The 26,774-nt window shown below is 69.3% G+C and overlaps 1 protein-coding gene across 1 annotated transcript; it reads left to right on the top strand.

Annotated features, from left to right (window-relative positions):
- The first annotated feature begins 1,299 nt into the window (after positions 1–1,299).
- On the top strand, positions 1,300–26,304 carry AXL (AXL receptor tyrosine kinase). The gene is made up of 20 exons (XM_048832821.2): positions 1,300–1,946; positions 5,380–5,578; positions 6,076–6,176; positions 8,187–8,369; positions 11,626–11,706; positions 11,996–12,111; positions 13,214–13,409; positions 14,031–14,170; positions 14,577–14,715; positions 15,650–15,676; positions 16,094–16,226; positions 17,092–17,183; positions 18,292–18,387; positions 19,717–19,794; positions 19,976–20,068; positions 20,929–21,050; positions 22,032–22,141; positions 22,684–22,843; positions 23,322–23,458; positions 23,956–26,304. Exons 1-20 carry the CDS (start codon positions 1,877–1,879, stop codon positions 24,311–24,313), a joined length of 2,631 nt encoding a protein of 876 aa, XP_048688778.2. The 5' UTR covers positions 1,300–1,876; the 3' UTR covers positions 24,314–26,304.
- Positions 26,305–26,774: the final 470 nt, after the last annotated feature.

The following is a 26,774-nucleotide window of genomic DNA, read 5'->3' on the forward strand; positions in this document are numbered from 1 at the left end:
CTGCCCAGACCCCGACCGAGATCAGGGCCCCGTCATGCCAGGCGCTGCCCAGACCCCGACCGAGATCAGGGCCCTCTTCTGCCAGGTGCTGCCCAGACCCCGACCAAGATCAGGGCCCCGTCGTGCCAGGCGCTGCCCAGACCCCGACCGATATCAGGGCCCCGTCGTGCCAGGCGCTGCCCAGACCCCGACCGATATCAGGGCCCTGTCGTGCCAGGCGCTGCCCAGACCCCGACCGAGATCAGGGCCCCGTCGTGCCAGGCGCTGCCCAGACCCCGACCGAGATCAGGGCCCCGTCGTGCCAGGCGCTGCCCAGACCCCGACCGATATCAGGGCCTCGTCGCGCCAGGCGCTGCCCAGACCCCGACCGATATCAGGGCCTCGTCGCGCCAGGCGCTGCCCAGACCCCGACCGATATCAGGGCCCTGTCGCGCCGGGCACTGCCCAGACCCCGACCGAGATCAGGGCCCTGTCGCGCCGGGCACTGCCCAGACCCCGACCAAGATCAGGGCTGTTTGAGGTGTTTGTCTTCCATTGACATGAACGAGCCTTGCTTCTCTCTGACACCCCAGTCCCAGCACAGGGAGACGCAGAGGAAACAGCCAGTCCTGCTCTAAGACAGGACAAAACCAGGAACTTGGTGGGGCAAAAATAAACTGACAGAAAGTCCCCACGGCAGTGGGTGTAAAGGGAAGCATGCCAGTCACAGCTGGTGTAAATCAGGAATAGCTGCAGGGAAGGCAGTGGGGATAGCCTGGGGTAAAGCTGCCGTAAACGAGTGAGGAGCCGGCTCCGAATTGCCCCTTCCTGTTTCAGTATTAGGTCTGTGCCAGCCACGGGCCAAGGCAGCATCATCTGGCGGTTGGGGGCTGGGCTGCAGTCAGGACACCTGGGTCTGGGCAGCGCCCGGCCCAACGGGGCCCTGATCTTGCTGGGATCTGGGCAGCGCCCGGCGTAAAGGGGCCCTGATCTCCACTGCTCACTATTATCGTGTTAATAAGAATAGAAAAGGTCGAATTTTTACTCGCCCCTGGTGTGCCGTGGACGTGGGCAGCAGCCTCCCGCCCCCCTCAGCGCCCCAGCCCTGCGCCCGCCTGCCCCGGGCCTCGCCTGCTCCTTTCCCAGCGCCTGTAACTTTAACAGACAGAAAACTTTCTTTCAGGCTTTCTTCTGCTCTCCTCCCATTAACCCCTCGGCTGCCGGCTGGAATTTCCCAGCCATTCACCCCAGCGCTGGGGACAGCAGCTCCCTGCCCCCTTCTCCATTCGGGCCCAGCCAAGTTTCAGCCCAGGCAGCGTGGGTGGGTGGGGAGCCAGGCGGGGAGGGAAGCGTCAGCAGCCCTGGCTCTGGCCCTGGCCCTGGCTCTGGCTCTGGAAGGAGAGAAGCCAGAGGGCTGGGAAGGGGCCAGGCACTCGCTGGGGTTGGGGTGTGTGTTTCAATCTTGCTTTGGGAACTTTTCTGACACCCAGGTGCCGGCGGCTGAGAGAAGCGGGGAGTCAGGTGCGGACACCGCGAAGGGGGACGCAGCCAGGAGTGAAACCCACTGGTCGGCCGAGGAAGGAGAACTGGAACCAGCTCTGTTTCGGGGGGCTTGCACTGGTCTGGCCCTTCGCAGGAGGGACTCAGCCGGGAGGAATTTCTTTCCCCCAAGCCCCGGCCAACCAGTCTTCGAGGCACGGATCCGCCGTGTGGAGCCAACGCTGCTTCGGGACCCGCCTGGACCAATTCCGGCTGTGGGACAGTTCCCAACCCCTGGGTGTTTCTTTCCGGGCAGGGCTCCTGGCTCTGGCCCACCACCCCGGCCCCCCAGATCAGTTCCGGGAGCCGGTGACTTGGGGGGAAATCGGAGCCGACGGCTTGTTTTGGTTTGCAGAACATGGGCAAGGCCCGCAGCTCCCTCCTGTGCGTGCTGGTGGCCTGCTGGATGGGCTCGGGCACCCCGGCGGGTGAGTACGCGAGGCTGCCCAGTGACCCACCCTGAGCCCCTCCGCGGAGGCTCAGTTCCCAGGCTGGGCCAGGCGCTGTGGAAATCTGGCCCTTTTAAGGCAGTCAGGCACCCCAGGCAAGTCACCCTGGCAAGTGTGAGCCTCCCTCACAGCGCTGCTCCGCGGGGCCGGACAGATTGGTGGCGAAAGCCTTTGCAATCCTTCTGGAAGGGCCTGGGCTGGAGGTCAGGACACCTGGGTCCAACGTCTGGCTCTTCCACTGCCTCCCTGGGCCTCCTGCACAAAGTAGGGCAGAGCCAACCCACAGGATCGGAGCCATCTTCCCATGTGCCCCACTGCATGCAGAGGCAGCTGGGTCCTAGAGGGTAGGGCAAAGGGCTGGGCCTATGGGAGACCTGGGTTCAAATCTTGCCTCTGCCACAGACTCCCCATGTGACCCTGGCCAAGTCCCTTCACCCCCCACTGTGCCTCGGTTTCCCCATTTGTGATCAGGATCTTGACCAATCTCAGGGGCGCGGGAAGGGTAAATCTCCGTTGGGTTTAGGGGTGGGCTGGGACAGAGAGGAGGTCAGACTCCCTGCGCTGTTGGGGAGGCGCCGAGAGCCCACAGTGAGGAGGGTCGTAGAGGTACCTAAATAGGTGGGTGCTAAAAATGGCTTCACCACAAAGTATGCTGCGGGCAAGGGGCCTGGTCAGAGCCCAGCGGGGCTGGTGGACTCAGGGCCCAGGGCTGGGCTAGCAGGGGGCTGCGAGTCGGGAGTGAAGGGCACCAGGGCACCGGCAGAGCTGGGGGACAGGGCTGGGACCCAGGGGGCTGCGGGTCGGGGCGGAGGGGCACTGGCAGAGCTGGGGGGGGGCAGGGCTGGGACTCAGGGGGCTGCGGGTCGGGGCTCCAGCAGAGCTGGGGAGCAGGGCTGGGACCCAGGGGGCTGTGGGTCGGGGCTGAGGGGCACCGGCAGAGCTGGGGGGGGCAGGGCTGGGACCCAGGGGGCTGCGGATCGGGGCTCCAGCAGAGCTGGGGGGCAGGGCTGTGCATGTCACACATGACGTCTCCTGGCTGGGAGAGTTTTGCACCTGCAGCTCCCCTCAGCCAGCGGCTCGGGGACCAGCACGCCCAGGGCCAGGCTGGTGGGTCACTGCTCAGACCAGCCCCCTCCACCCCGAAGGGACCCAGAACAGCTGAGGAGCCCGCCCTGCTGATTGGGGCCAGACATCTGGGACTGGTTACAGCCAGGCCAGCCTGTACAGCCCCCGCCCTGAAGCCAGGCGTCCGGGGGCCCTTCCAACTGGCCCGAGAGCCCGACCGAGATCAAGCCCCCCCTTGCCGGGTGCTGCCCAGACCCTGACCGAGATCAGGGCCCCGTCATGCTGGGCGCTGCCCAGACCCTGACCGAGATCAGGCCCCCCTTGCTGGGTACTGCCCAGACCCCGACCGAGATCAGGGCCCCGTCATGCTGGGCGCTGCCCAGACCCTGACTGAGATCAGCCCCCCCCCTTGCCAGGTGCTGCCCAGACCCTGACCGAGATCAGGCCCCGTCGGGCCAGGCGCTGCCCAGAGACACAGGCTCTGCCCCGACGAGCTCCCAGTTGACCAGCCCAGAGGAAGATGATTCTCCTCATTTCCCAGAGCGATGCAGGGACTGACCCCAGGCCCCCCGGGGCAGCAGTGGCAGAGCTGAGATTTGAATGCAGGTTTCCACAGCCCTTTCACCACTAACCCAGCCCTCCCCGGGAGCCTCTGCCCAGCCCCCCATCTCTGAGCCCAGCTGGGCTCTCGGGGGTGAGTCCCAGGTCCTGAGATCTCTGCCGCGGGGCCAGCTGGGCTCTCGGGGGTGAGTCCCAGGTCCTGAGATCTCTGCAGCGGGCCAGGACATGCTGGGAACAGCCGCCCGGGGGGGGCCCTGGCCCCGGCCCCTCTGCCGGAAGCTCGGAGGGGAGAAATGAAAGAGGAAATAAATAGTTTTGAACCACAACAGGGGGAGGGGGAAGGGGGGGGGTGTCATGCTCCAGGCCGGGTGCCTGTGGCTAATACACACAGCTGGGGGGGCGGGGGAGTTGGGGGCAGGGGCTGTACAGAGCTCTCAGGCTGCTGCTGTGACCCACAAGCTCCCAGAGTGAGGAGCAGGGCCCTTGCCAAGATGCTTCTGCTTCCCACGCCCAAGGGTGGCGGGGGGGGGGGGAATCTGGGAAGATCCCTGCTCAAGGGGGCTGCAGAATAATCATCTGTCAGTTGGCCGCTGGGGAAACCGAGGCACAGAGGGGTGGGCAGGGACTGTCCAAGGCAATGCAGAGAATCAGTGGCCAAGCCAGGGATGGAACCCAGGTGTCCTGATTCCCAGCCCTCTGCTATGCGCAGGCATTCAGGTGATACGATACCAACATGGGGCGGCCGTGCCCACCCCAGGCACCGCTGGCTGCCAGCTCGTCTTGCACAAGGCAGGCCGCTCGCACGTAATGCCAGCTCGGGCATTCCCTCGGTGCTGTGCCAACCAAGTGCCTCCCGGGGGGGGGGACGGGACAAGGGGCCTCTGTCCTGGGGGTCCTCCTGCCCCCCAGCCCAGGCCGCAGGGCGTCGCTGTGCAGGGGGGTCTGTCAACCCGGGACAGGCTCCAAACCCTGCCCCACCTTACCCAACACACCAGAGAGCCGGGCCCTCAGGATGAGCCCCCCCTGGGCTCACTCCCAGCAGGTGCAGCGAGTCGCATGCTTCAGGGCCAGAGCCCCAGGGGTCAGGAGGGACGTCCCCTCAAACCCCAGCCCACAGGTCGGCTCTGGGTGAAAACCAGCCTCTGACTGTCTCTAGGACTTCGGGACTGAGGCTGTCCCAGGGGCTCATGATGATTTATGTCCCTGGGATGTAGGCATACGCAGGGATCCCTTGCCCAGCAGAGATGCAGCTGCTTCTGGGGTGGGGCACGGGGGCTGTTTATCCAGGGACCCCTCACCCAGAGCTGAGATGCAGCCACCTCTGGGGTGGGGCGCGGGGGCTGTTTATCCAGGGACCCCTCACCCAGAGCTGAGATGCAGCCACCTCTGGGGTGGGGCGCGGGGGCTGTTTATCCAGGGACCCCTCACCCAGAGCTGAGATGCAGCCACTTCTGGGGTGTGGCACGGGGGCTGTTTATCCAGGGACCCCTCACCCAGAGCTGAGATGCAGACACCTCTGGGGTGGGGCGCTGGGGCTGTTTATCCAGGGACCCCTCACCCAGAGCTGAGATGCAGCCACCTCTGGGGTGGGGCGCGGGGACTGTTTATCCAGGGACCCCTCACCCAGAGCTGAGATGCAGCCACCTCTGGGGTGTGGCGCGGGGGCTGTTTATCCAGGGATCCCGCGCCTGGCTCTGAGGTGCAGCTGCTTCCATACCCAGGGGATTCTGGGGGGCAGCCTCTGGCTCTGGACCCCTTCATCTCGTCCCTGTCCCCCCCCCCGCAGACCTGCACTTCCTGGAGAGCCCCTCGAACCAGACCTCATCCCTGGGCAAGGACGTGCGGCTGCGCTGTGCCATGCAGCTGAGCCAGGAGCTGCCCGAGATCAGCTGGCGGCGGGACGGGCAGGTGCTGGAGCTGGCCGACAGCAACCAGATGCAGATGCCCATAAACGACACGGTCTGGCTGGCCATCAGCGAGCTCAGGTGAGCGGGGGCCTGGGGGGAGGGGCCTGGGGGGCACAACAGCTCCTGGGGACCAGGCAGGGTCCCCCCTGCCGCCTCCTGGTGTCGGCACACGGGGCGGCTGCGTGGCCCGGTAGGGGAGGAGCCAGGATCCTGGGCCAGAGGGGCCCCTTGGTCTCACCTGGGGTGGGAAGGACGGGGACACGGGGCTAGTGGCCTGTTGCTCTGATCTGGCTGCCCGCAGAGGCCCCTGTGTTGGCCCCGTTGGGGAGAGGCGGGTGGACTGGGAGAGGGGCAGAGGAAGGGTTGGGGGGGAGGTGATATTGGGGGACCACCCTCGCCATGGAGCCCATTATATCCCCTCATTAATAATGATTTGCCTTGGGTGGGCAGCTCCCAAACGACCCACCTGTCCCCCACCCCTGCCCATGGCCATGTCCCTGTCCGGGGGTGAGCGGTGAGACTTCGCTGTGCCAGGGGGGTGCCCGCCCTGCTCACGCTCCCTCTCCACCCTGCAGCATCCCATCCGTGCAGCTCTCAGACGCGGGCAGCTACCAGTGCGCCATGTGGGTGAACGGGGAGGAGGTGCTGTCCGACACAGCCCACCTGGGGCTGGAAGGTGAGTGTCCCAGCGCCAGGGGGCCCGGCATAGATGCCCATGGGGTCAGGGCGGTGTCTGAATAAAGGGAATTGCAGCGACACTGCCTGGGTCTGCCGAGAGCCTGCGCCCGTCGCTGGGGGGGCTGCCCCGAGCGTGAGTGACGCTGGGTCTGCCGAGAGCCTGCGCCCGTCGCTGGGGGGGCTGCCCCGAGCGTGAGTGACGCAGCGACGCTGCCTGGGTCTGCCGAGAGCCTGCGCCCGTCGCTGGGGGGGGCTGCCCCGAGCGTGAGTGACGCAGCGACGCTGCCTGGGTCTGCCGAGAGCCTGCGCCCGTTGCTGGGGGGGGGCTGCCCCGAGTGTGAGTGACACAGCGACGCTGCCTGGATCTGCCGAGAGCCTGCGCCCGTCGCTGGGGGGGGCTGCCCCGAGCGTGAGTGACGCTGGGTCTGCCGAGAGCCTGCGCCCGTCGCTGGGGGGGGGCTGCCCCGAGCGTGAGTGACGCAGGAACCCTGCCTGGGTCTGCCGAGAGCCTGCGCCCGTCGCTGGGGGGGGGCTGCCCCGAGTGTGAGTGACGCAGGAACCCTGCCTGGGTCTGCCGAGAGCCTGCGCCCGTCGCTGGGGGGGGGCTGCCCCGAGCGTGAGTGACGCAGCGACGCTGCCTGGGTCTGCCGAGAGCCTGCGCCCGTCGCTGGGGGGGGCTGCCCCGAGTGTGAGTGACACAGCGACGCTGCCTGGATCTGCCGAGAGCCTGCGCCCGTCGCTGGGGGGGGCTGCCCCGAGCGTGAGTGACGCTGGGTCTGCCGAGAGCCTGCGCCCGTCGCTGGGGGGGGGCTGCCCCGAGCGTGAGTGACGCAGGAACCCTGCCTGGGTCTGCCGAGAGCCTGCGCCTGTCGCTGGGGGGGGGCTGCCCCGAGTGTGAGTGACGCAGCGACGCTGCCTGGGTCTGCCGAGAGCCTGCGCCCGTCGCTGGGGGGGCTGCCCCGAGCGTGAGTGACGCTGGGTCTGCCGAGAGCCTGCGCCCGTCGCTGGGGGGGGGCTGCCCCGAGCGTGAGTGACGCTGGGTCTGCCGAGAGCCTGCGCCCGTCGCTGGGGGGGCTGCCCCGAGCGTGAGTGACGCTGGGTCTGCCGAGAGCCTGCGCCCGTCGCTGGGGGGGGGCTGCCCCGAGCGTGAGTGACGCAGCGACGCTGCCTGGGTCTGCCGAGAGCCTGCGCCCGTCGCTGGGGGGGGCTGCCCCGAGTGTGAGTGACGCTGGGTCTGCCGAGAGCCTGCGCCCGTCGCTGGGGGGGGCTGCCCCGAGTGTGAGTGACGCTGGGTCTGCCGAGAGCCTGCGCCCGTCGCTGGGGGGGGGGCTGCCCCGAGCGTGAGTGACGCAGGAACCCTGCCTGGGTCTGCCGAGAGCCTGCGCCCGTCGCTGGGGGGGGGCTGCCCCGAGTGTGAGTGACGCAGCGACGCTGCCTGGATCTGCCGAGAGCCTGCGCCTGTCGCTGGGGGGGGCTGCCCCGAGCGTGAGTGACGCAGCGACGCTGCCTGGGTCTGCCGAGAGCCTGCGCCCGTCGCTGGGGGGGGGCTGCCCCGAGCGTGAGTGACGCAGCGACGCTGCCTGGGTCTGCCGAGAGCCTGCGCCCGTCGCTGGGGGGGGCTGCCCCGAGCGTGAGTGACGCTGGGTCTGCCGAGAGCCTGCGCCCGTCGCTGGGGGGGGCTGCCCCGAGCGTGAGTGACGCTGGGTCTGCCGAGAGCCTGCGCCCGTCGCTGGGGGGGGCTGCCCCGAGCGTGAGTGACGCAGCGACGCTGCCTGGGTCTGCCGAGAGCCTGCGCCCGTCGCTGGGGAGCTGCCCCGGTGTCTTGGTGGGGTGCTAACACCCAATCCCACTGCTCTGGGGATGCTGTGTAGGGCAGTGTGGGGAGAGGGCAGCTAGAGATGCCCCAGGTCCTGGGGCCCCCCAGTGCCCGTCCAAGTGGGGGTGACACTGTGCATGGGCGGAGCCCTGGAGGATGGACTAGCCTGAATGCAATTCTGCCCTCCCCCAGGTCTGCCCTTCTTCTCCGAGGAGCCCCAGGACCTGGAGGTGGCAGCTGACACCCCCTTTAACCTGAGCTGCAGCGCCCAGGGCCCCCCCGAGCCGGTGCGGGTCATCTGGCTGCAAGACGGGGCCCCCCTCAACTCCCTGGTGGACCCTATGGCGCAGGCGCCCTCCATGCTGGCTGTGAGCGGTGAGTGTGGGGGAGGTGACCCCTTGGGGGCGGGGGGTGGGGGGCCAGAACACCCCATCTGTGGGCTCTGTAGAGCGGAGGAGTCCTTGGGAGCGGGGGATGGGGAAGGAGGCAGAGGCAGGAGTGGGGGGAGCAGCCAGCAGAGGTGTGCACTGGCCTCCATTGCCATTCAGTGGGGGGCCCTCGCTGCCCCCCCCCCACCAGCCCCGCTCTCAATAGGCCCCTTGTCTCCAGCCCGTGGCCCCGTTTGTCACCTGTCTGGAAGGTGGCATCGGTCACTGGCGGCGGCTGGTTCTCCAGGGCTGAGGCTGGGGCAGGGGGCCACTCTTGGGGCGTGGGAATGGCTTCTGCCAGCCCCCGGGGCGGGAGGCTCAGCCCGGGGCTCTGTTATTGTAGGGTTGCTGCTGGGCAGGGTGTTTATTGCAGAGTCGGCCGCTCGTGCCTGCTGGGTCAGCAGGACTTGTCCCTCCCGCCCGCAGCTCGCCCGGCGCTCGATACAGGGTGAAACCACCGCGGATCCTTGGAGACGAGCACACTGATTCGGGCGACAGCTTTCGCGGGCTGGACCCCACTTCACCAGCTGCATGGGGGGAAAGTACAGAGGCAGGTAGAAATGCACAGCGCCTGAAAAGCTGGGAGTTGCCTTACCAAGGGGGGCAGTGGGGGTCACTACAAAAACTACTTACACCTTCTTATCAACTGTTTGAAATGGCCACCTTGATTGCCATGGCCTCGTTAGCACTACAAAGGTGATTTCCCCTCCCTTGGTATTCACCCCTTCTTGTCAGCTGTTGAGAATAGGCCACCTCCACCTTAACTGAATTGGCTCGTTAGCCCTGCCCCCCACCTGGCAAGGCAACTCCCATCTTTTCATGTGCTGTGTATTTCTACCTGCCTCTGTATTTTCCACTCCATGCATCTGATGAAGTGGGTTCTAGCCCACGAAAGCTTAGGCCCAAATCAATGTGTTAGTCTCTAAGGTGCCACAAGGACTCCTCGTTGTTTTTGCTGATACAGACTAACACGGCTGCCCCTCTGAAATCTTTATAGAGGATGTCGCTCATTACAGGGGAAACTGAGGCGCAGAGCACTGAAGCAGCATCCCCATGGTCACATAGGAAGTCCATGATAGACCCAGGAGTCCTGCTTCCCAGTTCCCCCGCCCTCAGCCAGGGAGAGAACCCAGGAGTCCTGGCTCCCAGCCTCCCCCACCCTGCTCTAACCACTAGGCAGGGGTGGAACCCAGTCTAATTAGCTGAATGTTGAAACAAAAGGCATTTTGACCCGAAAACGGGAATTTTTCCTTGTGAACCATTTGGCTGGTTCCGGTGTCCGTGGGACCGCGGGGAGCTGGGAGATGTCGGCGGTTGCCCCATCCGCGCTGGTCGATCTGCATGGGGAGGGTCTCGTCTTGCGTGTGGGGGAGGGTCTGTCCCCCCCGGATCAGGACCAGGGAGGGTGTCCCACTGGCCCTGCCCACCGTGTCCAGGGCCCCGAAGCCAGGAGCAGGGCCCCTACCCGTGTACCTGGCAGTCCCGGGCTGTGACAGCGCCCGACCCCCCTCCCCCCTGCCCCAGCCCCTGCGGACGTGGCCAGCCCGGCTGTGCTGACTCAGGCCGGGGGCACGCACGGCAGATGCAGGAGGTGACCAGGGAGTGAGTCAGGCGCCCATCCCAGCCAGGCTGGGGGGAGGAGGGATTGGAGAGGGGCTGAGATGGGTGATGGGGGCTCTGGAGTAGCAGCGTTGGGGGCTGGGAATGGAGAGGCAGCAGTGGGAGGGGCAGGGGAACAGGGGTGTGGGTAGGGGGTGCAGGGCAAGGGGTGCTGGGGGCAGGGGGACTGTGGCGAACAGGGAAGGTGGGGGCAGGGGGTGCAGAGCAAGCGGTGCATGCAGGACATGGGGGGCTATGGCACGGTTGGCACAGGGGGGCCACAGGGGGTGCAAATCCCTGGAAATTGCTTTGCCCCGCTGCCCCTGGGCAGTGGTTCTGGGGCTGCTGCCCAGATCCCCACAGCCCCCCAGATCCTCTGGGCTGGGATCCAGGCAGCGGCAGGAGTGCTGGGGGGGGGGGGGCAGTACAGCCCCTCACCCAGGTGTCAGGTCTCATGGTGCTTGAGCAACACCTCAGGCCTTCCATTGGCTGTGTCTCTCCTGATCTGTACCCGCTTATCAGCCAGGAGAGAATCCAGGAGTCCTGGCTCCCAGCCCCCCCAGCTCTAACCAGTAGACCCCACTCCCCTGCCAAAGCTGGGGGTGGAACCCAGGAGTCCTGGCTCCCAACCCCCCCAGTCCAGCCCCTAACCCCGTTTGCGGTCCCTGCGCTGAGCAGCGAGACTGGCTGCGGCCGGGGAGCCAGCCCCGGAAATGCCGAGCACACGGCGGGAGCTGGGGACCCGCCTGCGGCTGGGAGGGAGCCTGGGCCCCAGATGTGCGGGGGGAGGGGGCACTGCCAGGCTGGGGATGGTGGGTCTGACTCCCCGGGCAGGCGCCGGATGGGTTCATGGAGCACAGTGTAGACAAAGACACGCCTTGCTGCCCTGCCCCCCGCCCCGCCCCCTCTGCCCCCGTCAGGCCGGGGCACCCTGGCTGGGCCTGCCCTACCTGGTGCCCTGGGCTGCGGCGGGCTGGGGACCCCCTCCCATCACTGCAGTCGGGGGGGCCCCAGGCTAGGCAGAGGGGCAGGGAGTAGGGAGGTGCCAGGGATTTGGGGGCGCTGGGAATGTGGGGCACTGGGGGGGACTGGGAATTTGCACCACAGCCGCTCCCTGCCAGTCGCCCGTCCTGGCGTCCTGAGCAATCTGGCCTTGGGCCGAAGAGCCAGCACCCCGCCCCCCACGCCCTGTGCCCCTTCTCCCAGTCCCTGCGGGGGACGCCCCGATAAGCTGGAGGCGCCATGACCTTGGGGGACGGGAGGCTGCAGGAGCTGGTGCTGGGAACAGGGAGGGATGGGAACGCTTGGCACTGACGTCCCTCGCCCGGACAGACCCGGCCAGGGAAGGGGCAGGGCCCAGGAAGCGGGGCGGGGGTCAGCAGGCGGGCGCTGCTGGGCAGGAGTGAGGGGCACTGGGGGGCAGGGCTGGGATGGCAGGGGGCTGCCAAGCAGGAGTGAGGGGCACTGGGGGGGCAGGGCTGGGATGGCAGGGGGCTGCACCGGCGGGGGTAGGGCTGGCTGTGGGTTTGGAGTGCGGGGCACCTGGGGGCAGCCTGGTCCCCTTGCCCCATGCTCTCCTCCCCCCCCCGCTTTACCCCTTCCAGGCCTGAACAGAACTGCCTCCTTCTCCTGCGAAGCCCACAATGCCAAGGGCGTGGCCACCTCCCGGACCGCGGCCGTGACAGGTGAGGGGGCCGGGCCCTGCCCCACGCCGTGGATCGGGCCCCGGGAGCCCAGGCTCAGGCCCCGTGGCTGATTGGCAGCTGCTGGGCTCCCCACTGCACCGGGGGGAGGGCGCGCCCCAGGTTGCTTGCAGGGGGCAGGCCCCTGCCCCGACCCCCCCATGAGCCCACAGAGGGTCCCTCAGGATAGCACCTCCCTGCCCAGCCCCCCACGGCCTGGAGCACAGAGGTGGGGTGACGTGGGGCACAGGCTGGGGCAGCCCCTGAACCCTCCCCCATTTGCCACCGGCAGTGGTCCCCCAGCGGCCCAGGAGCCTGGTGCTGGTGATGCGCAGCGAGAACGCCCTGGAGGTGGGCTGGGAGCCGGGGGCCAGCGGGGCATCGCCCCTCAGCGTCTGCACAGTCCAGGTACGCTCGGCCGGGGGCTGGTCCGCGGGGATCGGGGCCCTGGGGGGCTGAGCACAAGGGGGACTGGTCTGCGGGGATCAGAGCCCTGAGGGGCTGAGCTCATGGGGGGCTGGTCCATGGGGTTTGGGGCCCTGAGGGTCCTGAGGCGGGGGCTGAGCACACGGGGGGCTGGTCCGCAGGGATCGGGGCCCTGAGGGGCTGAGCACATGGGGGGCTGGTCCGTGGGGATTGGGGCCCTGAGGGTCCTGAGGGGGGTCTGAGCACACGGGGGGCTGGTCTGCGGGGATCAGAGCCCTGAGGGTCCTGAGGGGGGGCTGAGCACACGGGGGGCTGGTCTCCGGGGATCAGGGCCCTGAGGGGGCTGCGTACACGGGCCAGCTCCGGGGGTGTTATGGGGGTGAACATCCCCGGTGAGGAGGGGGGCGGTCACACAGGGGGTTAAACAGGTGGGAGGGAAGGTGACACAGGGGGGCAGCAGCCCCCTATTTCCTGTGACCCACAGCTGAGAAAGGGGAAGTGCAAGTTGCTGAGCGCCCGGATTTGGGGTTTATGAAAGAAGTTGGCCTCCCACTTCTGCTTTCCCCAGAGCCCGGACGTCCCGTTCCCCCCCACACCTCCCGTGGCTGGCAGTGACCACTGCCCCCCCCCGTGACCACTGGCCCCCCCCACACTGTGTCTGCTGCGCAGCCCGGCACCCTGGGAAAATGAAACTCAGGAGGGGAAGGGAGTTTCCATGGGGGGACGGTTGCCCCACCCTGCTGCCCTTCGGCCCATGTGCGATGGGGATGGGGCTGAGAAACCTTCCGCCCCCCCTGCCCTGGGGCTGGGGGCGGGGGTTAGGACTGGCCCAGCAGCGAATGCAGATAGGGGCCCAGTTCTGGGGAGGGTGGGGGGGCTCTTGGCCACCCCACTGGTGCGAGAGCCTCCTCCTCTGCAGCCTGGAGCTGCCTAGCTCTGCTCCCCCAAGAATGGGGGTCAGGGGCCCGGGGGCACCCCGTGGCTTGCAAGGGGGATTGAAGAGGAATCCGGACTCCTGCAGGCAGGGGTGGGGGCACCCCAGACAGGGCCCCGCCCCCACTAATGCCCCTGCTGTCTCCCCCAGGCCGTGCGCACAGACCCGGACCTCAGCACTGTCCCCGCCGAGGCCATGTACAACCAGAACCTCAACGTGCCGCCCTTCCGCCACCTCATCCAGGGGCTGGCGCCCTTCGCCTCCTACCACGTCCGCGTGGCCTGCCGCAGCGGGGCTGGTGCCTCCCGCTGGACCCACTGGGTGCCCATGGAGACCCTGGAAGGGGGTGAGGGGTGTCAACAGGCCCGGGGGGGCTGAGCGGGGAGGGGAGTGGGGTCTAGTGGTTAGAACAGGGGGCTGGAAGCCAGGACTCCTGGGTTCTGTCCCCGGCTCTGGGAGGGGAGTGGTGTCTAGTGGTTAGAGCACGGGGGCTGGAAGCCAGGACTCCTGGGTTCTGTTCCCGGCTCTGCGAGGGGAGTGGGGTCTAGTGGTTAGTGCATTTTGAACCACCCTGCCCAGGGCCCTGGTGCCAGCTGGGCATTTGCTGACTCATTACATGGCATCACCATGACTAAGTGCCCGGTTCCCCGGTGTCCTGGATTCCTGGGTCCCCGCTGGGGCAGGATGGAGCAGGGGGGCTCTCCTGGCCCCCCAAGGCCACTCCACGTGTCAGGGCGGAGGCGGGCTGGGCTGAGGAATGTTTTGCTCCGATACGGGGCTTTGCACGGTGCCAAGATAGACACGGGGGCAGGGCCGGGGGGGGCTCTGTTCCCATGGGGGGGAGGGGAATCGGCATGTGCCCAGTGCTGCATGGGGGAGTTCTGCTCCAGGGCAGGGCCCTGCTCCCGCCAGGGGACAGGCCTGGAGAGGGGCAGCCCGCGAGTGATGAGTCTGTGCCCCCCGGCAGCGCCCCACGACCCCCCGGAGAACGTCACGGCCTTCCAGAACGGCACCCGCGCCACGGTACAGTGGCTGGAGCCCCGCGGGCCGCTGGGCGGGATCCTGCGTGGGTACAAGCTGGCCTATCAGAGCCCCGATTCAGCCGAGGTGAGCTCGCCCCTGGCCCGGGACCCCAGCTGTGGGGCACAGGGGGCTCCCCCAGCCCTTGGCCTGCCTGCTGGGGCCACGCAGCATTGGAGAACCCACCAGCTCACCACCACCCCCTAAGCTAGGCCCCTACCGCAATCCCGGCCCCCTTGCCGCAGCCAGAACCCCACGCTGGGGCCGGATTTGGGCTGGAGCCCCCTGGAGAGGACAGGCCCCCTGCCCCATGCCCTGCCCCCCTTAGCCAGCCAGTCCCTGCCCTGGGGCCAGATGGGAACCAGCACCCCCTAGAGGGGACAGGCCCCCTGCCCCATTCCCTGCCCCCCTAAATTGGCCAATCCCTGGGGCCAGCGCCCCCTAGAGGGGAAAGCCCGGTGTCCCAGCCCTGGCTAACCCCGCTCCCTGGCAGGTGGTGGTGGATGTGGGGCTGACCACCGAGAAGACCCTGGAGCTGGTCTCGGAGGTGCAGAACCTGACGGTGCGGGTGGCGTCGTACACCAGCGCCGGGGACGGGCCCTGGAGCGACTCCGTCATGGTCTCCCCGTCCTGTGAGTGCGGGGGGGCTGGGCCGGGTGGGGGACCGGCCCACGGGGTGGGGCTCTCCAACGGGGTAACCTGGGGGTGGTGCTGACGCTCGCGAACCCAGGGATGGCTCTGGTCCAGGTCCTGCCCTCAGCCCATTTCCAGGGACAGGTCTAATCCGGGTACTGTAGTTCTGAACTCAGTCTCCCGGCACCGATCCAGGTCCCATGGTTCTGAACTCAGTCCCCCGGCTCTGATCTGGATCCCGTGGTTCTGAACTGGGTCTCCCGGCGCCGATCCAGGTCCCATGGTTCTGAACTCAGTCCCCCGGCTCTGATCTGGATCCCGTGGTTCTGAACTGGGTCTCCCGGCGCCGATCCAGGTCCCATGGTTCTGAACTCAGTCCCCCGGCTCTGATCTGGATCCCGTGGTTCTGAACTGGGTCTCCCGGCGCCGATCCAGGTCCCATGGTTCTGAACTGGGTCCCCCGGCTCTGATCTGGATCCCGTGGTTCTGAACTGGGTCTCCCGGCGCCGATCTAGGTCCCATGGTTCTGAACTGGGTCCCCCGGCTCTGATCCGGATCCCGTGATTCTGAACTGGGTCTCCCGGCGCCGATCCGGGTATTGTAGTTCTGAACTCAGTCCCCCAGCACCAATCCGGATCCCGTGGTTCTGAACTGGGTCCCTTGGCTCTGATCCGGATCCCGTGGTTCTGAACTGGGTCCCCCTGCACCGATCTGGGTCCCATGGTTCTGTGTTGGTGCAGTTTCTTGCTACCAGCAGTGGCTTTGATTTCTCGCAAACCCAGAACCAAGGCCGGTTCCGATCCAGGTCCCATTTCTGGCTCAAAAGCCCCTGGACCTGCTGGTTGGGCGACTTATTGCACCAGCCCCTAAACTTGTCCCCCCCAACCTGCTCCCCATGGCTAAGAGCGCCTCTCTTCTCTCTCCCCTCTGCAGATCTGCTCGCCCCACAGACCCAGCGAGGTGAGGAGCCCCCCATCCCTCTGCCCACCCCCACCCCCTCACTCTGCCCTGACCCCTAGCCCCCCTCCCCTCTGCCCACCCCCCCACTCTGCCCTGCCCCCTCTACCCCCTCTACAGCACTGCCCCCCCAGTCCTGCAGGACGTTGGGGTCAGATCTCACAGGGATCTGTGAGGATCCGGTGCTGGGGGGAGGCACCTGACAGGGGCCAATTCTCCCCACCTGGGGTGCAGCCCCTCAAGTGACACGGCCCTGCCCCCTTCAGGGAGGGGGTGTTCAGTCTGGTGGAGCTGGGGGGGTGGGGAGCCCAGGGAGAGCCTGGTTCCCGGGCGGGTCTGTGGCCAGGGCTGGGGCAGATCCACGGGGGGCACCGTGCTGCCCGCCCCCCACCCAGCTAACCCTCCCCCTTGGCCCTGCAGTGAGGGAGAACGCGACCCCCGCCTTCTCGTGGCACTGGTGGGCCGTGATCCTGGCCGTGGGCCTGGCCGTGGCCTTCGCCGTCTTCTTCGTCCTCATCCTGGCCCGGCTGCGCAAGAAGGAGACGCGGTTCGGGTGAGCAGGGGGCGGATCGGGGGCTGGGAGTGGGTGGGTGGGGAAGGGGGCAGGGGGCCTTTCTCCTCTATGGGGCTCACGGGGTCCCCGGGCGATGCTCTGGAACTGCTCCCCACGAAGCCAGGCAGGACTCTGGGGGAGTCTCCTCTCGGGGAGCAGCCTGTCTTCAGGACACACAGCTCACCCAGCTTCCACCTTCCTGGGTCTGACCTCGGAGCATTCAGCCTCCTCTGCCCCTCCGTGCGCTTCCCACAGCGAGTCCGCCCAGGCGGGGTCTTGGGGAAGCCAGAGGGTCCTGCCCCCCAGCTCCGCAGTCAGACGTGACTCTCAGCCAGCCAGTAAAACAGAAGGTTTATTAGATGACAGGAACATGGTCTGACACAGAGCTTGCAGGTGCAGAGAACGGGACCCCTCAGCTGGGTCCATTTTGGGGGGCAGTGAGCCAGACAACCCCGTCTGCACTTCACTCCATGTCCCAGCCAGCCCCAAACTGAAACTCCCTCCAGCCCCTCCTCCTCTGGGCTTCGTCCCTGTCCCGGGCCAGGAGGGCACCTGATTCCTTTGTTCTCCAACCCTTTAGCTCTCACCTTGCAGGGGGGGGAAGGGCCCAGGCCATCCGTGGCCAGGAAACAGGGTGTCGGCCATTCTCTGTGTCCAGACCCCTGCACACACCTGCCCTCTAGGGCTCTGCAATGATCATACACCCTTATCCCACCCCCTAGAGTGGTGGGGAATAGGGCATGGGGCCTTTCCCCTCTAGGGGGTGCTGGCCCCAATCTGGCCCCAGCGCAGGGACTGGCTGGCTTGGGTGTCCGGATGTTGCCGGCTGGGGGGTCTCTCTCACCGGCTGTTGCCCCCCACGCAGGGAGGCCTTTGAGCCCCACGTGGAGCGGGGCGAGCTGGTGGTACATTACCGTGTCCGCAAGTCGTACAGCCGCAGGACCACCGAGGCCACGCGTGAGTACCCTGCCCGCCGCGCCCCGCCCCGCCCCGCCCCGCCCACGGCTCCCCACACACTCCAGGACCTCACAGTCAACCTGTGGCCAGCCCCCCAGCCAGGCTGGTCCCGGCTGCCCCCATCCTCCTCAGGACATCTCCCGAGAGAGCATGGGCCAGAGACTGGGCCCCACGCGACTCCTGACACCTGGGTTCCCATCCTGGTTTTGCTGCTGGCTGGCACGCTGCCCCTGGGCCAGTCCCTGGCCCCCTCCAGGCCTCCTTCCCCTCCCGGCCCCGGTATCAGACTGAGAGCCTGATCTTGGCTGGGGTCTGGGCAGCGCCCAGCACGACGGGGCCCTGATCTCGGTCGGGGTCTGGGCAGCGCCCGGCGTGACAGGGCCTGATCTCGGTCGGGGTCTGGGCAGCGCCCAGCACGACGGGGCCCTGATCTCAGCCGGGGTCTGGGCAGCGCCCGGTGCAACGGGGCCCTGATCTCGGTCGGGGTCTGGGCAGCGCCCGGTGAGACGGGGCCCTGATCTCGGTCGGGGTCTGGGCAGTGCCCGGCGCGACGGGGCCCTGATCTCGGTTGGGGTCTGGGCAGCGCCCAGCGCAACGGGGCCTGATCTCGGTCGGGGTCTGGGCAGCGCCCGGCGCAACGGGGCCTGATCTCGGTCAGGGTCTGGGCAGCGCCCGGCGCGACGGGGCCTGATCTCGGTTGGGGTCTGGGCAGCGCCCGGCGCGACGGGGCCTGATCTCGGTCGGGGTCTGGGCAGCGCCCAGCGCGACGGGGCCTGATTTCGGTCGGGATCTGGGCAGCGCCCGGTGCGACAGGGCCTGATCTCGGTCGGGGTCTGGGCAGCGCCCGGTGCGACAGGGCCTGATCTCGGTCGGGGTCTGGGCAACGCCCGGTGCAACAGGGCCTGATCTCGGTCAGGGTCTGGGCAGTGCCCGGCGTGACGGGGCCTGATCTCGGCTGGGGTCTGGGCAACGCCCGGTGCGACGGAGCCCTGATCTCGGCTGGGGTCTGGGCAGCACCCGGCCTGACGGGGCCTGATCTCGGCTGGGGTCTGTGCCCCACTCTTACTGCCCCAGAGTCTGACCCCTTGTCCCCGCCTTTGCGCCGCAGTGAACAGCCTGGGGATCAGTGAGGACCTGAAGGAGAAGCTACGGGACGTGATGGTGGATCGGCACAAAGTGGCTCTGGGGAAGACCCTGGGTGAAGGTAGGTGGCCTGCACCCAATGCTGGAGGGCAGCAATGCATTGTGCTACCCCCTGATGGGGTTGGCGGGTTCCTCCCCACGCGGCCCAGGGAGCCAGGCCAGCGGGGTGCTGGGGGCTGCATGTTCCCAGCGCGGGGAGCTGCGGGGCCGTGGCCAGGCCAGGTTCCCCACGCGCCGCCGACGTGGCCAGGGAGCTCCGGCTTTGGAAAGTCGAGGACCCGGCTGGAAAAGCCCCTGGCTCGCGGCCCAGCGCTGCCGGTGTTTCCAGTCCCCGCCCCGGCCCGATTCCACAGCCCCGTCCAGCTCCCGGCTTGGCAGGGAGATTTTCCCCAAGCTGCTCCCTCCCCACGGAGCGGATTTAACCCTTTCCGGGCACATTTCCCTCCTGCTCTTGGCACTGAGATCTGGGGGGCAGCTGAGGCTGGTGGAAGTGGGGGTCTGCCTGTCAATTTCCCCACAGAGGTGCAAGGCCCCCCCCCAAGGCAGGGCCCCTGCAGCCCCCAGGTAGGCATGCAGCTGGTCCCTGTCCCACCACGTTAAGGGGTGCCCGCCGCCCCGCCTGGCGCAGCCAGGATCAGCCACGGGAAGGCTGCGTCCATGTGCGCAGGGGCCGTGCCAGGCTGACGGCGTCGTGCCAGGCAGCTGGGAAAGCCATTCCCATCCCAGCCCCCTGGCTTCCTGTCCCCTTGGGAGCCTGCCACCCGCCATCCCCAGCCACGCCGACGCCCAAGCACTCGAGTTCTGTCCTGCCCCCCGGGCCTGGCTCCCAGCTTCCTCATCCAGCCCCGCACTGGGCGTCGAGGGGCTCTAAGCCCGCAGGACACCCCCATGTGTTGGGCCTCCGGTGTCACTTACAGCAGCCTCTGGGCTCCTCTAACTCGCACACCACCCCACGGGCCCTGGGGGGCTGGGAATAGCCGCAGCACAGCGTGCTCTGGCTACGCCCCTATTTGCCCCTGGCTTGGAGTGGGGCCCTTATTCCCAGCTCTGCACCAGCCGGGTGGCCCCTACTCGGGGCAGGGGGGATTCTCAGGAGGGGCCCGCGCATCGCTGAGACTCAGGCCCCAGAGGCAGCAGCGTGCGGGGTGGTGGGATTTTAGTCCCTGCTGCTGAGCCAGCAGGGGGCGCTGCGAGCAATGGGGGCCCTGGGAGCTCAACAACCTGCGGGGTAAGAACCCCCTATTGTGCTGAATGGGGGGGTGCGCTGCCGGGTGTGTCTCTGTGCACAAGCTGCTGCCCCCTGCTGGCTGCCCGGGGGATGGCTGTGCTGTGTGTCCCAGCCCCCGCACTGCCGGGGATCTCACAGCCCGTCTGCCTCCGGCTTCCCCAGGCGAGTTCGGCTCCGTCATGGAAGGGCAGCTCAACCAGGACGACAGCGTCCTCAAGGTGGCCGTCAAGACCATGAAGAGTAAGTGTCCGGCAGGCGCCTGGGGGTCTGGCGAGTCCCTTCCCCCCAGAACCTCCCTCTTGTTGCACCCCTAATGGGCCCTCCTGCCCCCGCCACCTCCCCAGGGTCCCCTCCCCTCCCCTGCGGCTCTGCCCTGGTGCCCGCGGCTCTGGCGTCACCCCCCATCCCGTGTCCCCCGCAGTCGCCATCTGCACCCGCAGCGAGATGGAGGATTTCCTGAGCGAGGCCGTCTGCATGAAGGAGTTCGACCACCCCAACGTCATGAAGCTGCTGGGTGAGAGCCCCCCGCCTGGGCATGGCACCCACAGGGGTAACGGGGCAGGGCTTCCCGGGGGGGGCACAGCAGGGCCCATGGCACTGGCAGCCCCCAGCCCGTCACGTACGCCAGGCCAGGGTGGTGAGCGGCTGCAGCCTGGCCCTGGCGGGACGGATGGCCTGGGAAAGCAGAGAGGAAGTTGGGGGGCTGGGGCCCCGGGGCGCAGGCTGGGCTGGGGGCGGGAGGTTTCCCTGGGAAAGCAGATGTGGGAGGGAGAGACGGGAACTCAGGGCAGCCGCCCGGGGAATTGGGCCCTGGATTCCCTTCCTCGCCGTGTCACGCCTTGGCTGCACAGGGCCTGGGTTCAGGCCCTGCCTCCACCGCTGCCCCCCGGGTGACCCAGGCCGGTCCCCCGTCTCCCCAGGCCGCCCCCCAGAGCAGAGCCTGCCCCTCGTCCCACGGGGCCCATGCGGTGCCCAGCTCGGCCGGGGCTCCCGTGGCCACACGGAGCAATGGACCACCGAACCGGGGGAGGGACTCACCCACCTCCCGGAACCCAGGAGTCCGGCCCTAACCCCTACACCCCACTCCCCTCCCCAAGCTGGGGATGGAACCCAGGAGTCCTGGCTCCTAGCCCCCTCCCCCGCTGGAACCACTAGACCCCACTCCTTCCTTTTCGATTGGTATCTAACCTGCCTTGGTGGCCCTGTCCCATCTCGGGGGCTGGGATCCAGGGGGAGTCTGGGGGTGGAGAACCGGGGGAGCTGGGACCCCGGGGGTCTGGGATCCTGGGGGGCAGGTATTTGAGGGGGCTGGGATCTGGGGGGGCTGGGACCCCTGGGGGCGGGTCTCACGGCCGCTCTGCTCCCTCTCGGCAGGGGTGTGTCTGCAGAGCACGGAGAGCGAGGGCTGCCCCTGGCCCGTGGTCATCCTGCCCTTCATGAAACACGGCGACCTGCACAGCTTCCTGCTCTACTCCCGGCTCGGGGAGAGCCCCGTGGTGAGTGTGGGCCCCCGGCCCCACGCGCTGCCCAGCCCCACGCGCCGCCGCCCGGCCCCACGCGCTGCCCAGCCCCACGCGCCAGCTCCCGGCCCCACGCGCCGGCTCCCGGCCCCACACGCTGCCCAGCCCCACGCGCCGGCTCCCGATCCCACGCGCTGCCCAGCCCCACGCGATGCCGCCCTGCCCCACGCGCCAGCTCCCGATCCCACGCGCTGCCCAGCCCCACGCGCCGCCGCCCGGCCCCACGTGCTGCCCAGCCCCACGCGCCGCCACCCGGCCCCACGCGCTGCCCAGCCCCACGCGCCAGCTCCTGGCCCCACGTGCCGGCTCCCGGCCCCACGCGCCAGCTCCCGGCCCCACGCGACGTCGCCCCGGCCCCACGCGCCGGCTCCCGGCCCCACACGCTGCCCAGCCCCACGCGCCGCCTCCCGGCCCCACGCGCCGGCTCCCGGCCCCACACGCTGCCCAGCCCCACGCGACGGCTCCCGGCCCCACGCGCCAGCTCCCGGCCCCACACGCTGCCCAGCCCCACGCGCCGCCTCCCGATCCCACGCGCCACCTCCCGGCCCCACGTGATGCCGCCCTGCCCCACGCGCCGCCGCCCGGCCCCACGCGACGGCTCCCGGCCCCACACGCCGCTGCCCTGCCCCACGCGCCACCTCCCGGCCCCACACGACGCCTCCCGGCCCCACGCGACGCCGCCCGGCCCCACGCGACGCCTCCCGGCCCCACGCGCCACCGCCCGGTCCCACGCGACGCCGCCCGGCCCCACGCGACGCCTCCCGGCCCCACGTGACGCCGGCCCGGCCCCACGCACGGCCTCCCTTCCCCACACGCTGCCTCCCTGTCCTACGTGCCGCCTCCCCAGCCCCAGCCGCCGCCCTGGCCCCAGGAGCCGCGGGCCATGTGGGGGATGCGGCGGGGACCCGGCTCGGGGAGAGCCCCCGGCCCGGGCACTGACCGGCTCGTCTCCCCCAGTACCTGCCCACCCAGACGCTGGTGCGGTTCATGGCCGACATCGCCAGCGGGATGGACTATCTCAGCAGCCGGAACTTCATCCACCGGGACCTGGCCGCCCGCAACTGCATGTGAGAGACGCGGGGGGGTCGCCCCCCCCGGCCGGCGCCCCAGGGACAGCTCTGCACTCGGGGCACCCCATGGGGAGCCTGGCCCGCCCCCACCCCCCAGTGCCCTCCTCCCCGGCCCCCCCAGGGTCCCATTTCCCCCCTCCTACCTCCCCCCAGGCCTGCCCCTCCTCCCCCGGCCCCCCCAGGGTCCCATTTCCCCCTCCTGCCCCCCAGGCCTGCCCCTCCTCCCCCAGCCCCCCAGGGTCCCATTTCCCCCCTCCTACCTCCCCCCAGGCCTGCCCCTCCTCCCCCAGCCCCCCCAGGGTCCCATTCCCCCTTCTGCCTCCCCCAGGCCTGCCCCTCCTCCCCCAGCCCCCCCAGGGTCCCATTCCCCCTTCTGCCTCCCCCAGGCCTGCCCCTCATGACCTGGCCCCCTCAGGGTCCCAGCCCCTCTCTTCCCCCGGCAGCCCCAGGGTCCCAATCCCCCTCCCACCCACCCCTGGCCAGCCCCTTCTCCCCCAGCCCCCAAGGACCCCCCTCACCGGGCCCCATGCTCCCCGCAGGCTGAACGAGAACATGAACGTCTGCGTGGCCGACTTCGGCCTGTCCAAGAAGATCTACAGTGGGGACTATTACCGCCAGGGCCGCATCGCCAAGATGCCCGTCAAGTGGATCGCCATCGAGAGCCTGGCCGACCGCGTCTACACCACCAGGAGTGACGTGGTGAGCCGGGGGCGGCGCGGCTACGGACCCCTCCTGCCCGGCCACCGACCCCTCCTGCCTGGCCATGACCCCTCCTGCCTGGCCACCGACCCCTCCTGGTGCAGCCATGGACCCCTCCTGGCGCGGCTATGGACCCCTCCTGCCCGGCCACCGACCCCTCCTGCCCGGCCACCGACCCCTCCTGCCTGGCCACGACCCCTCCCGGTGCAGCCACAGACCCCTCCTGGCGCGGCTACGGACCCCTCCTGCCCGGCCACCGACCCCTCCTGGCCCAGCCACCGACCCCTCCTGCCTGGCCACCGACCCCTCCTGGTGCAGCCATGGACCCCTCCTGGCGCGGCTACGGACCCCTCCTGCCCGGCCACCGACCCCTCCTGGCCCAGCCACCAACCCCTCCTGCCTGGCCACCGACCCCTCCTGCCGGCCACCGACCCCTCCTGCCGCAGCCCATGCCAGCGCTCACGCTCTCCTCCCGCAGTGGTCGTTCGGGGTCACCATGTGGGAGATCGCCACACGGGGGCAGACGCCGTACCCGGGCGTGGAGAACAGCGAGATCTACGACTACCTGCGCCAAGGGCATCGCCTCAAGCAGCCCCTCGACTGCCTGGACGGGCTGTAAGGGCACCCGCCCCCCGGGACCCCCTGGCTCCCCCCAGGACCTCCCAGCATGCTATGGGGCCACCCTCTGAGGCCCCCCCGGGACCCTCCCAGTGCCCCAGGACCGCCCAGCATGCCATGGGGCCACCCCCTGCAGTCCCCTGGGACCCTCCCAGTCCCCCAGGACCTCTCAGCATGCCATGGGCCACCCCCAACCCAGGGACTTGCCTCCAGGCGTTCCCAGCATGCTGCATCTCAGCCCCCGCCGAGGGATCGCTGTATCACCCCCCTCCTGCAGCCCACCCCAGAGATGGCTGTATCTCTGTGCCGGGCGAGGGGACCCCCGTATAGCCAGCCTCCCCCCCCGTGCCCCGCCCCAAAGGTGGCTGCGTCTCTGCACCGAGCAAGGGGACCCCCGTATAGCCAGCCCCCCCGTGCCCCGCCCCAGAGGGGCCACATCCCCATAGGCTGTGGGGCGAAGGCAGCCCCCTGTTCATCACTGCCCCTCTCCCCAGGTACCAGCTGATGAGCAGCTGCTGGGCCCTGCACCCCAAGGAGCGCCCCAGCTTCAAGGAGCTGCACGGGGAGCTGGAGAAGACCCTGCTGAGTCTCCCCCCCACCCAGGGCCCCGAGGAGATCCTCTACGTCAACATGGAGGACGGGGGCGCGGAGCGGGGCGCCGTGGGGGGGCTGGGCCCCCAGCAGCCGGCCAAGGAGCAGCTGCTTCCAAAGGGGGCCGTGGCGGCCCAGGTGCACCGGGCCGAGGGGGCGGGACGCTATGTGCTGTGCCCCGCCCCCCCCGAGAGCGGCCGGCGGCCGGGCGACCCCCCGGCCTCCCCCACGCCCTGCGCTGCCTCCGAGGAGGGGGCCTGAGGGGGGGCTGATCCCCAAGGGGCCCCGATCCCCGTCTCTCTGGCAGGGCTGGGCAGCCTATGGTGATGGGCAGGAGACCCACCCTCTACCAGCTGCCTCCATCTCCTGTCTGACCCCCCCAACCCTGGACCCCCACCCCTCATCTCCTGTCTGACCCACCCCCCTGATCCTGGGCCTCTGCCCCCCATCTCCTGTCTGACCCCCGCACTGACCCTGGGCCCCCACCCCTCACCTCCTGTCTGACCCCCCAATCTTGGGCCCGCGCCCCCCCACCCAACTCCATTCCCCAACAGTTCCTCCCCCAACATCGCCTGTTCCCACCGCCCCTTCCACCCCCAGCAATGGAACCCGACCCCCAAACCATCTTCCCGAATCCCTCCCACCCCTCCCTACCTGCACCCAGCCCCCCCACTCCCCAACTCCAGTCCCCCAGCTCCTCCCCACCCACAGCGAGACCTTCCCTCCCAGCCCCCTTTGCCATGAGGTGGGGCTGGAGCGTGGCTGGTCTCCCTGCCGAGCCCAGGCCTGGCTGCCCCCCATGGGAGGGACGCCGATTGCCCCCTGCCCCGCAGCCTGCTGGGACAGAGACACTTGGGGTGAGCAGGGGGCTGCCAGGCCTGGGCGGGGCAGGAAAAGGGACTGGCTGGGCCACTGCCCCCCCCCCCCGGCCCAGCCCCCCCATTTCCCCTCCAGCTGTTTCACTGCCATAGGGTGGGGCAGGGCCCCTGCCCCTCACCAGGCCGGGACAACCAGGAAGAGGGCGACGCCGGGACAGGACCAGGCCCTCGGTCGCCCCGCGCCGGGGAATGGAGCAGGGGGTGACCCCCGGCGCCGGCTGCACCAGTGGGAGCTCGCAGGAGCCACCAGGCACCCGGCCACCGACTCCCCCGGGCTGGTCCGACGGAGCCGGCGCCATGCGCAGAGCGTCGCGGGAAGAGAGTCACGGCGTGGGGCCGGCTCCCAGCGCCCTGGGGCCGAGCCGCCCCCTGGATGCTGCTGGCCTCTGGAGCCCGGCTCCCCTCCGGGGGGGCCTCGCGTGGGGCCCCTGTCAGGTCCTGCGTCGCTCCGGAGCTTCGGACCCAGCTGGCAGCTCTGCAGACGCGGCCCCCACCCCGGCCGGCGCCCAGGGTCACAACGAACCCTGCCGGCGAGCTCAGCAAAGGGCCGCGGGGCCGGGGCGGGTTTGCCGTGGCCAAAGCCCTGGGCGAGGCCGGGCCACCCCCGCGCGGGGCCAGGGACTCGGGGCTGAGGCAGGAGAACTATCTCCCCCCGGCCCGGGTTCGAGACAAAGCCACTTTTGCACTATTGTCCGTGCTGGGCCGGGCGCGCTCCAGGCTGAGCCACTGCCGACCGGCTCCGGGTTCGAATCCCTCGTGCCGTGGAGCCGCCCGGACTCGATGCAGCCGGCAGCTCCAGCTGGCCCAGGGCGGCCTGTGAGCTCCGTCCGGCTGGGGGGCCTCCAGGGGCTCATGTCGGTGCTGCTGTGGGTCCACGAGTGCCGTGGGGCTCCCCACGGAAAGGGGGCGCAGTGTGGACATGGCAGATACCAGGCCCCGGCTTGCGCCCACCATCAGCTGTCAGGCTGGCGTGAAACCCACCGAGGCCAAGAGCTTCCCGGGGCCGCGCCCGCCGTCAGCTCCCACGGGGCGCCCGGCTCCGGCTTGGGGGCTGCAGGGAATTCGGCCTTCGTTAGCCCCCCCGGATGCAAACGCCGCATGTGCCGGCTCATCCGGCCTGCGTGCCCCTGGCACCGTCGGCCCCAGCGCTGCCCCCAAGCGCCCGGCAGCAAACCCGGCCCGGCCGGGGTCCGGGGCGAGGGACGCGGCCCGTCTGCGGAGCGGAGCCGTTTACGGAAATGTACATACTTTGTTTACACGCTGTATATGGACCGGCTGCTCCGGTGTGTAACGCACCCGCTGCCCTGTCGGGGCGCGAGCCGGGCGAGAGCGTTCGGCCACAGCCCTGCTTATAAATAAACGCTTCCTCCAAGAGACGGCCCAGTGAGCGGCTTTCATTTCCGCTTCAGAGCCTTCAGCAGGGGAGCGGGGGCTAGTGTTGAGAGCAGGGGGCTGGGAGCCAGGACGCCTGGGTTCTATCCCAGCGCGGGGGCGGGGGTCTGGCTCTGTCACTGACTTGCCACCCGGAGCCAGGCAGGTCCCGTCTCTCTGTGCCCCTGTATCGGGGCCGCCCCAGCCTTGCGCGCGGCAGGCGGGGGGATTAACGGGCCCGTCCGGCACTGGGCAAGTGGCCGGAGGCTGCAGCCTGAGCCGACCCCGCAGAGCAAGGGCTGGCCCCCCAGGGCGAACGGGGCCCAGGACGGGGGGCTGGTCCCCCAGGGCGAACGGGGCCCAGGACGGGGGACTGGTCCCCCAGGGTGAATGGGCCCAAGACAGGGGGGCTGGTCCCCCAGGGCGAACGGGGCCCAGGACAGGGGACTGGTCCCCCAGGGCGAATGGGGCCC

The sequence above is a fragment of the Caretta caretta genome, chromosome 23 (genome assembly GCF_965140235.1).
Source record: "Caretta caretta isolate rCarCar2 chromosome 23, rCarCar1.hap1, whole genome shotgun sequence".
NCBI classification, from domain to species: domain Eukaryota; kingdom Metazoa; phylum Chordata; order Testudines; family Cheloniidae; genus Caretta; species Caretta caretta.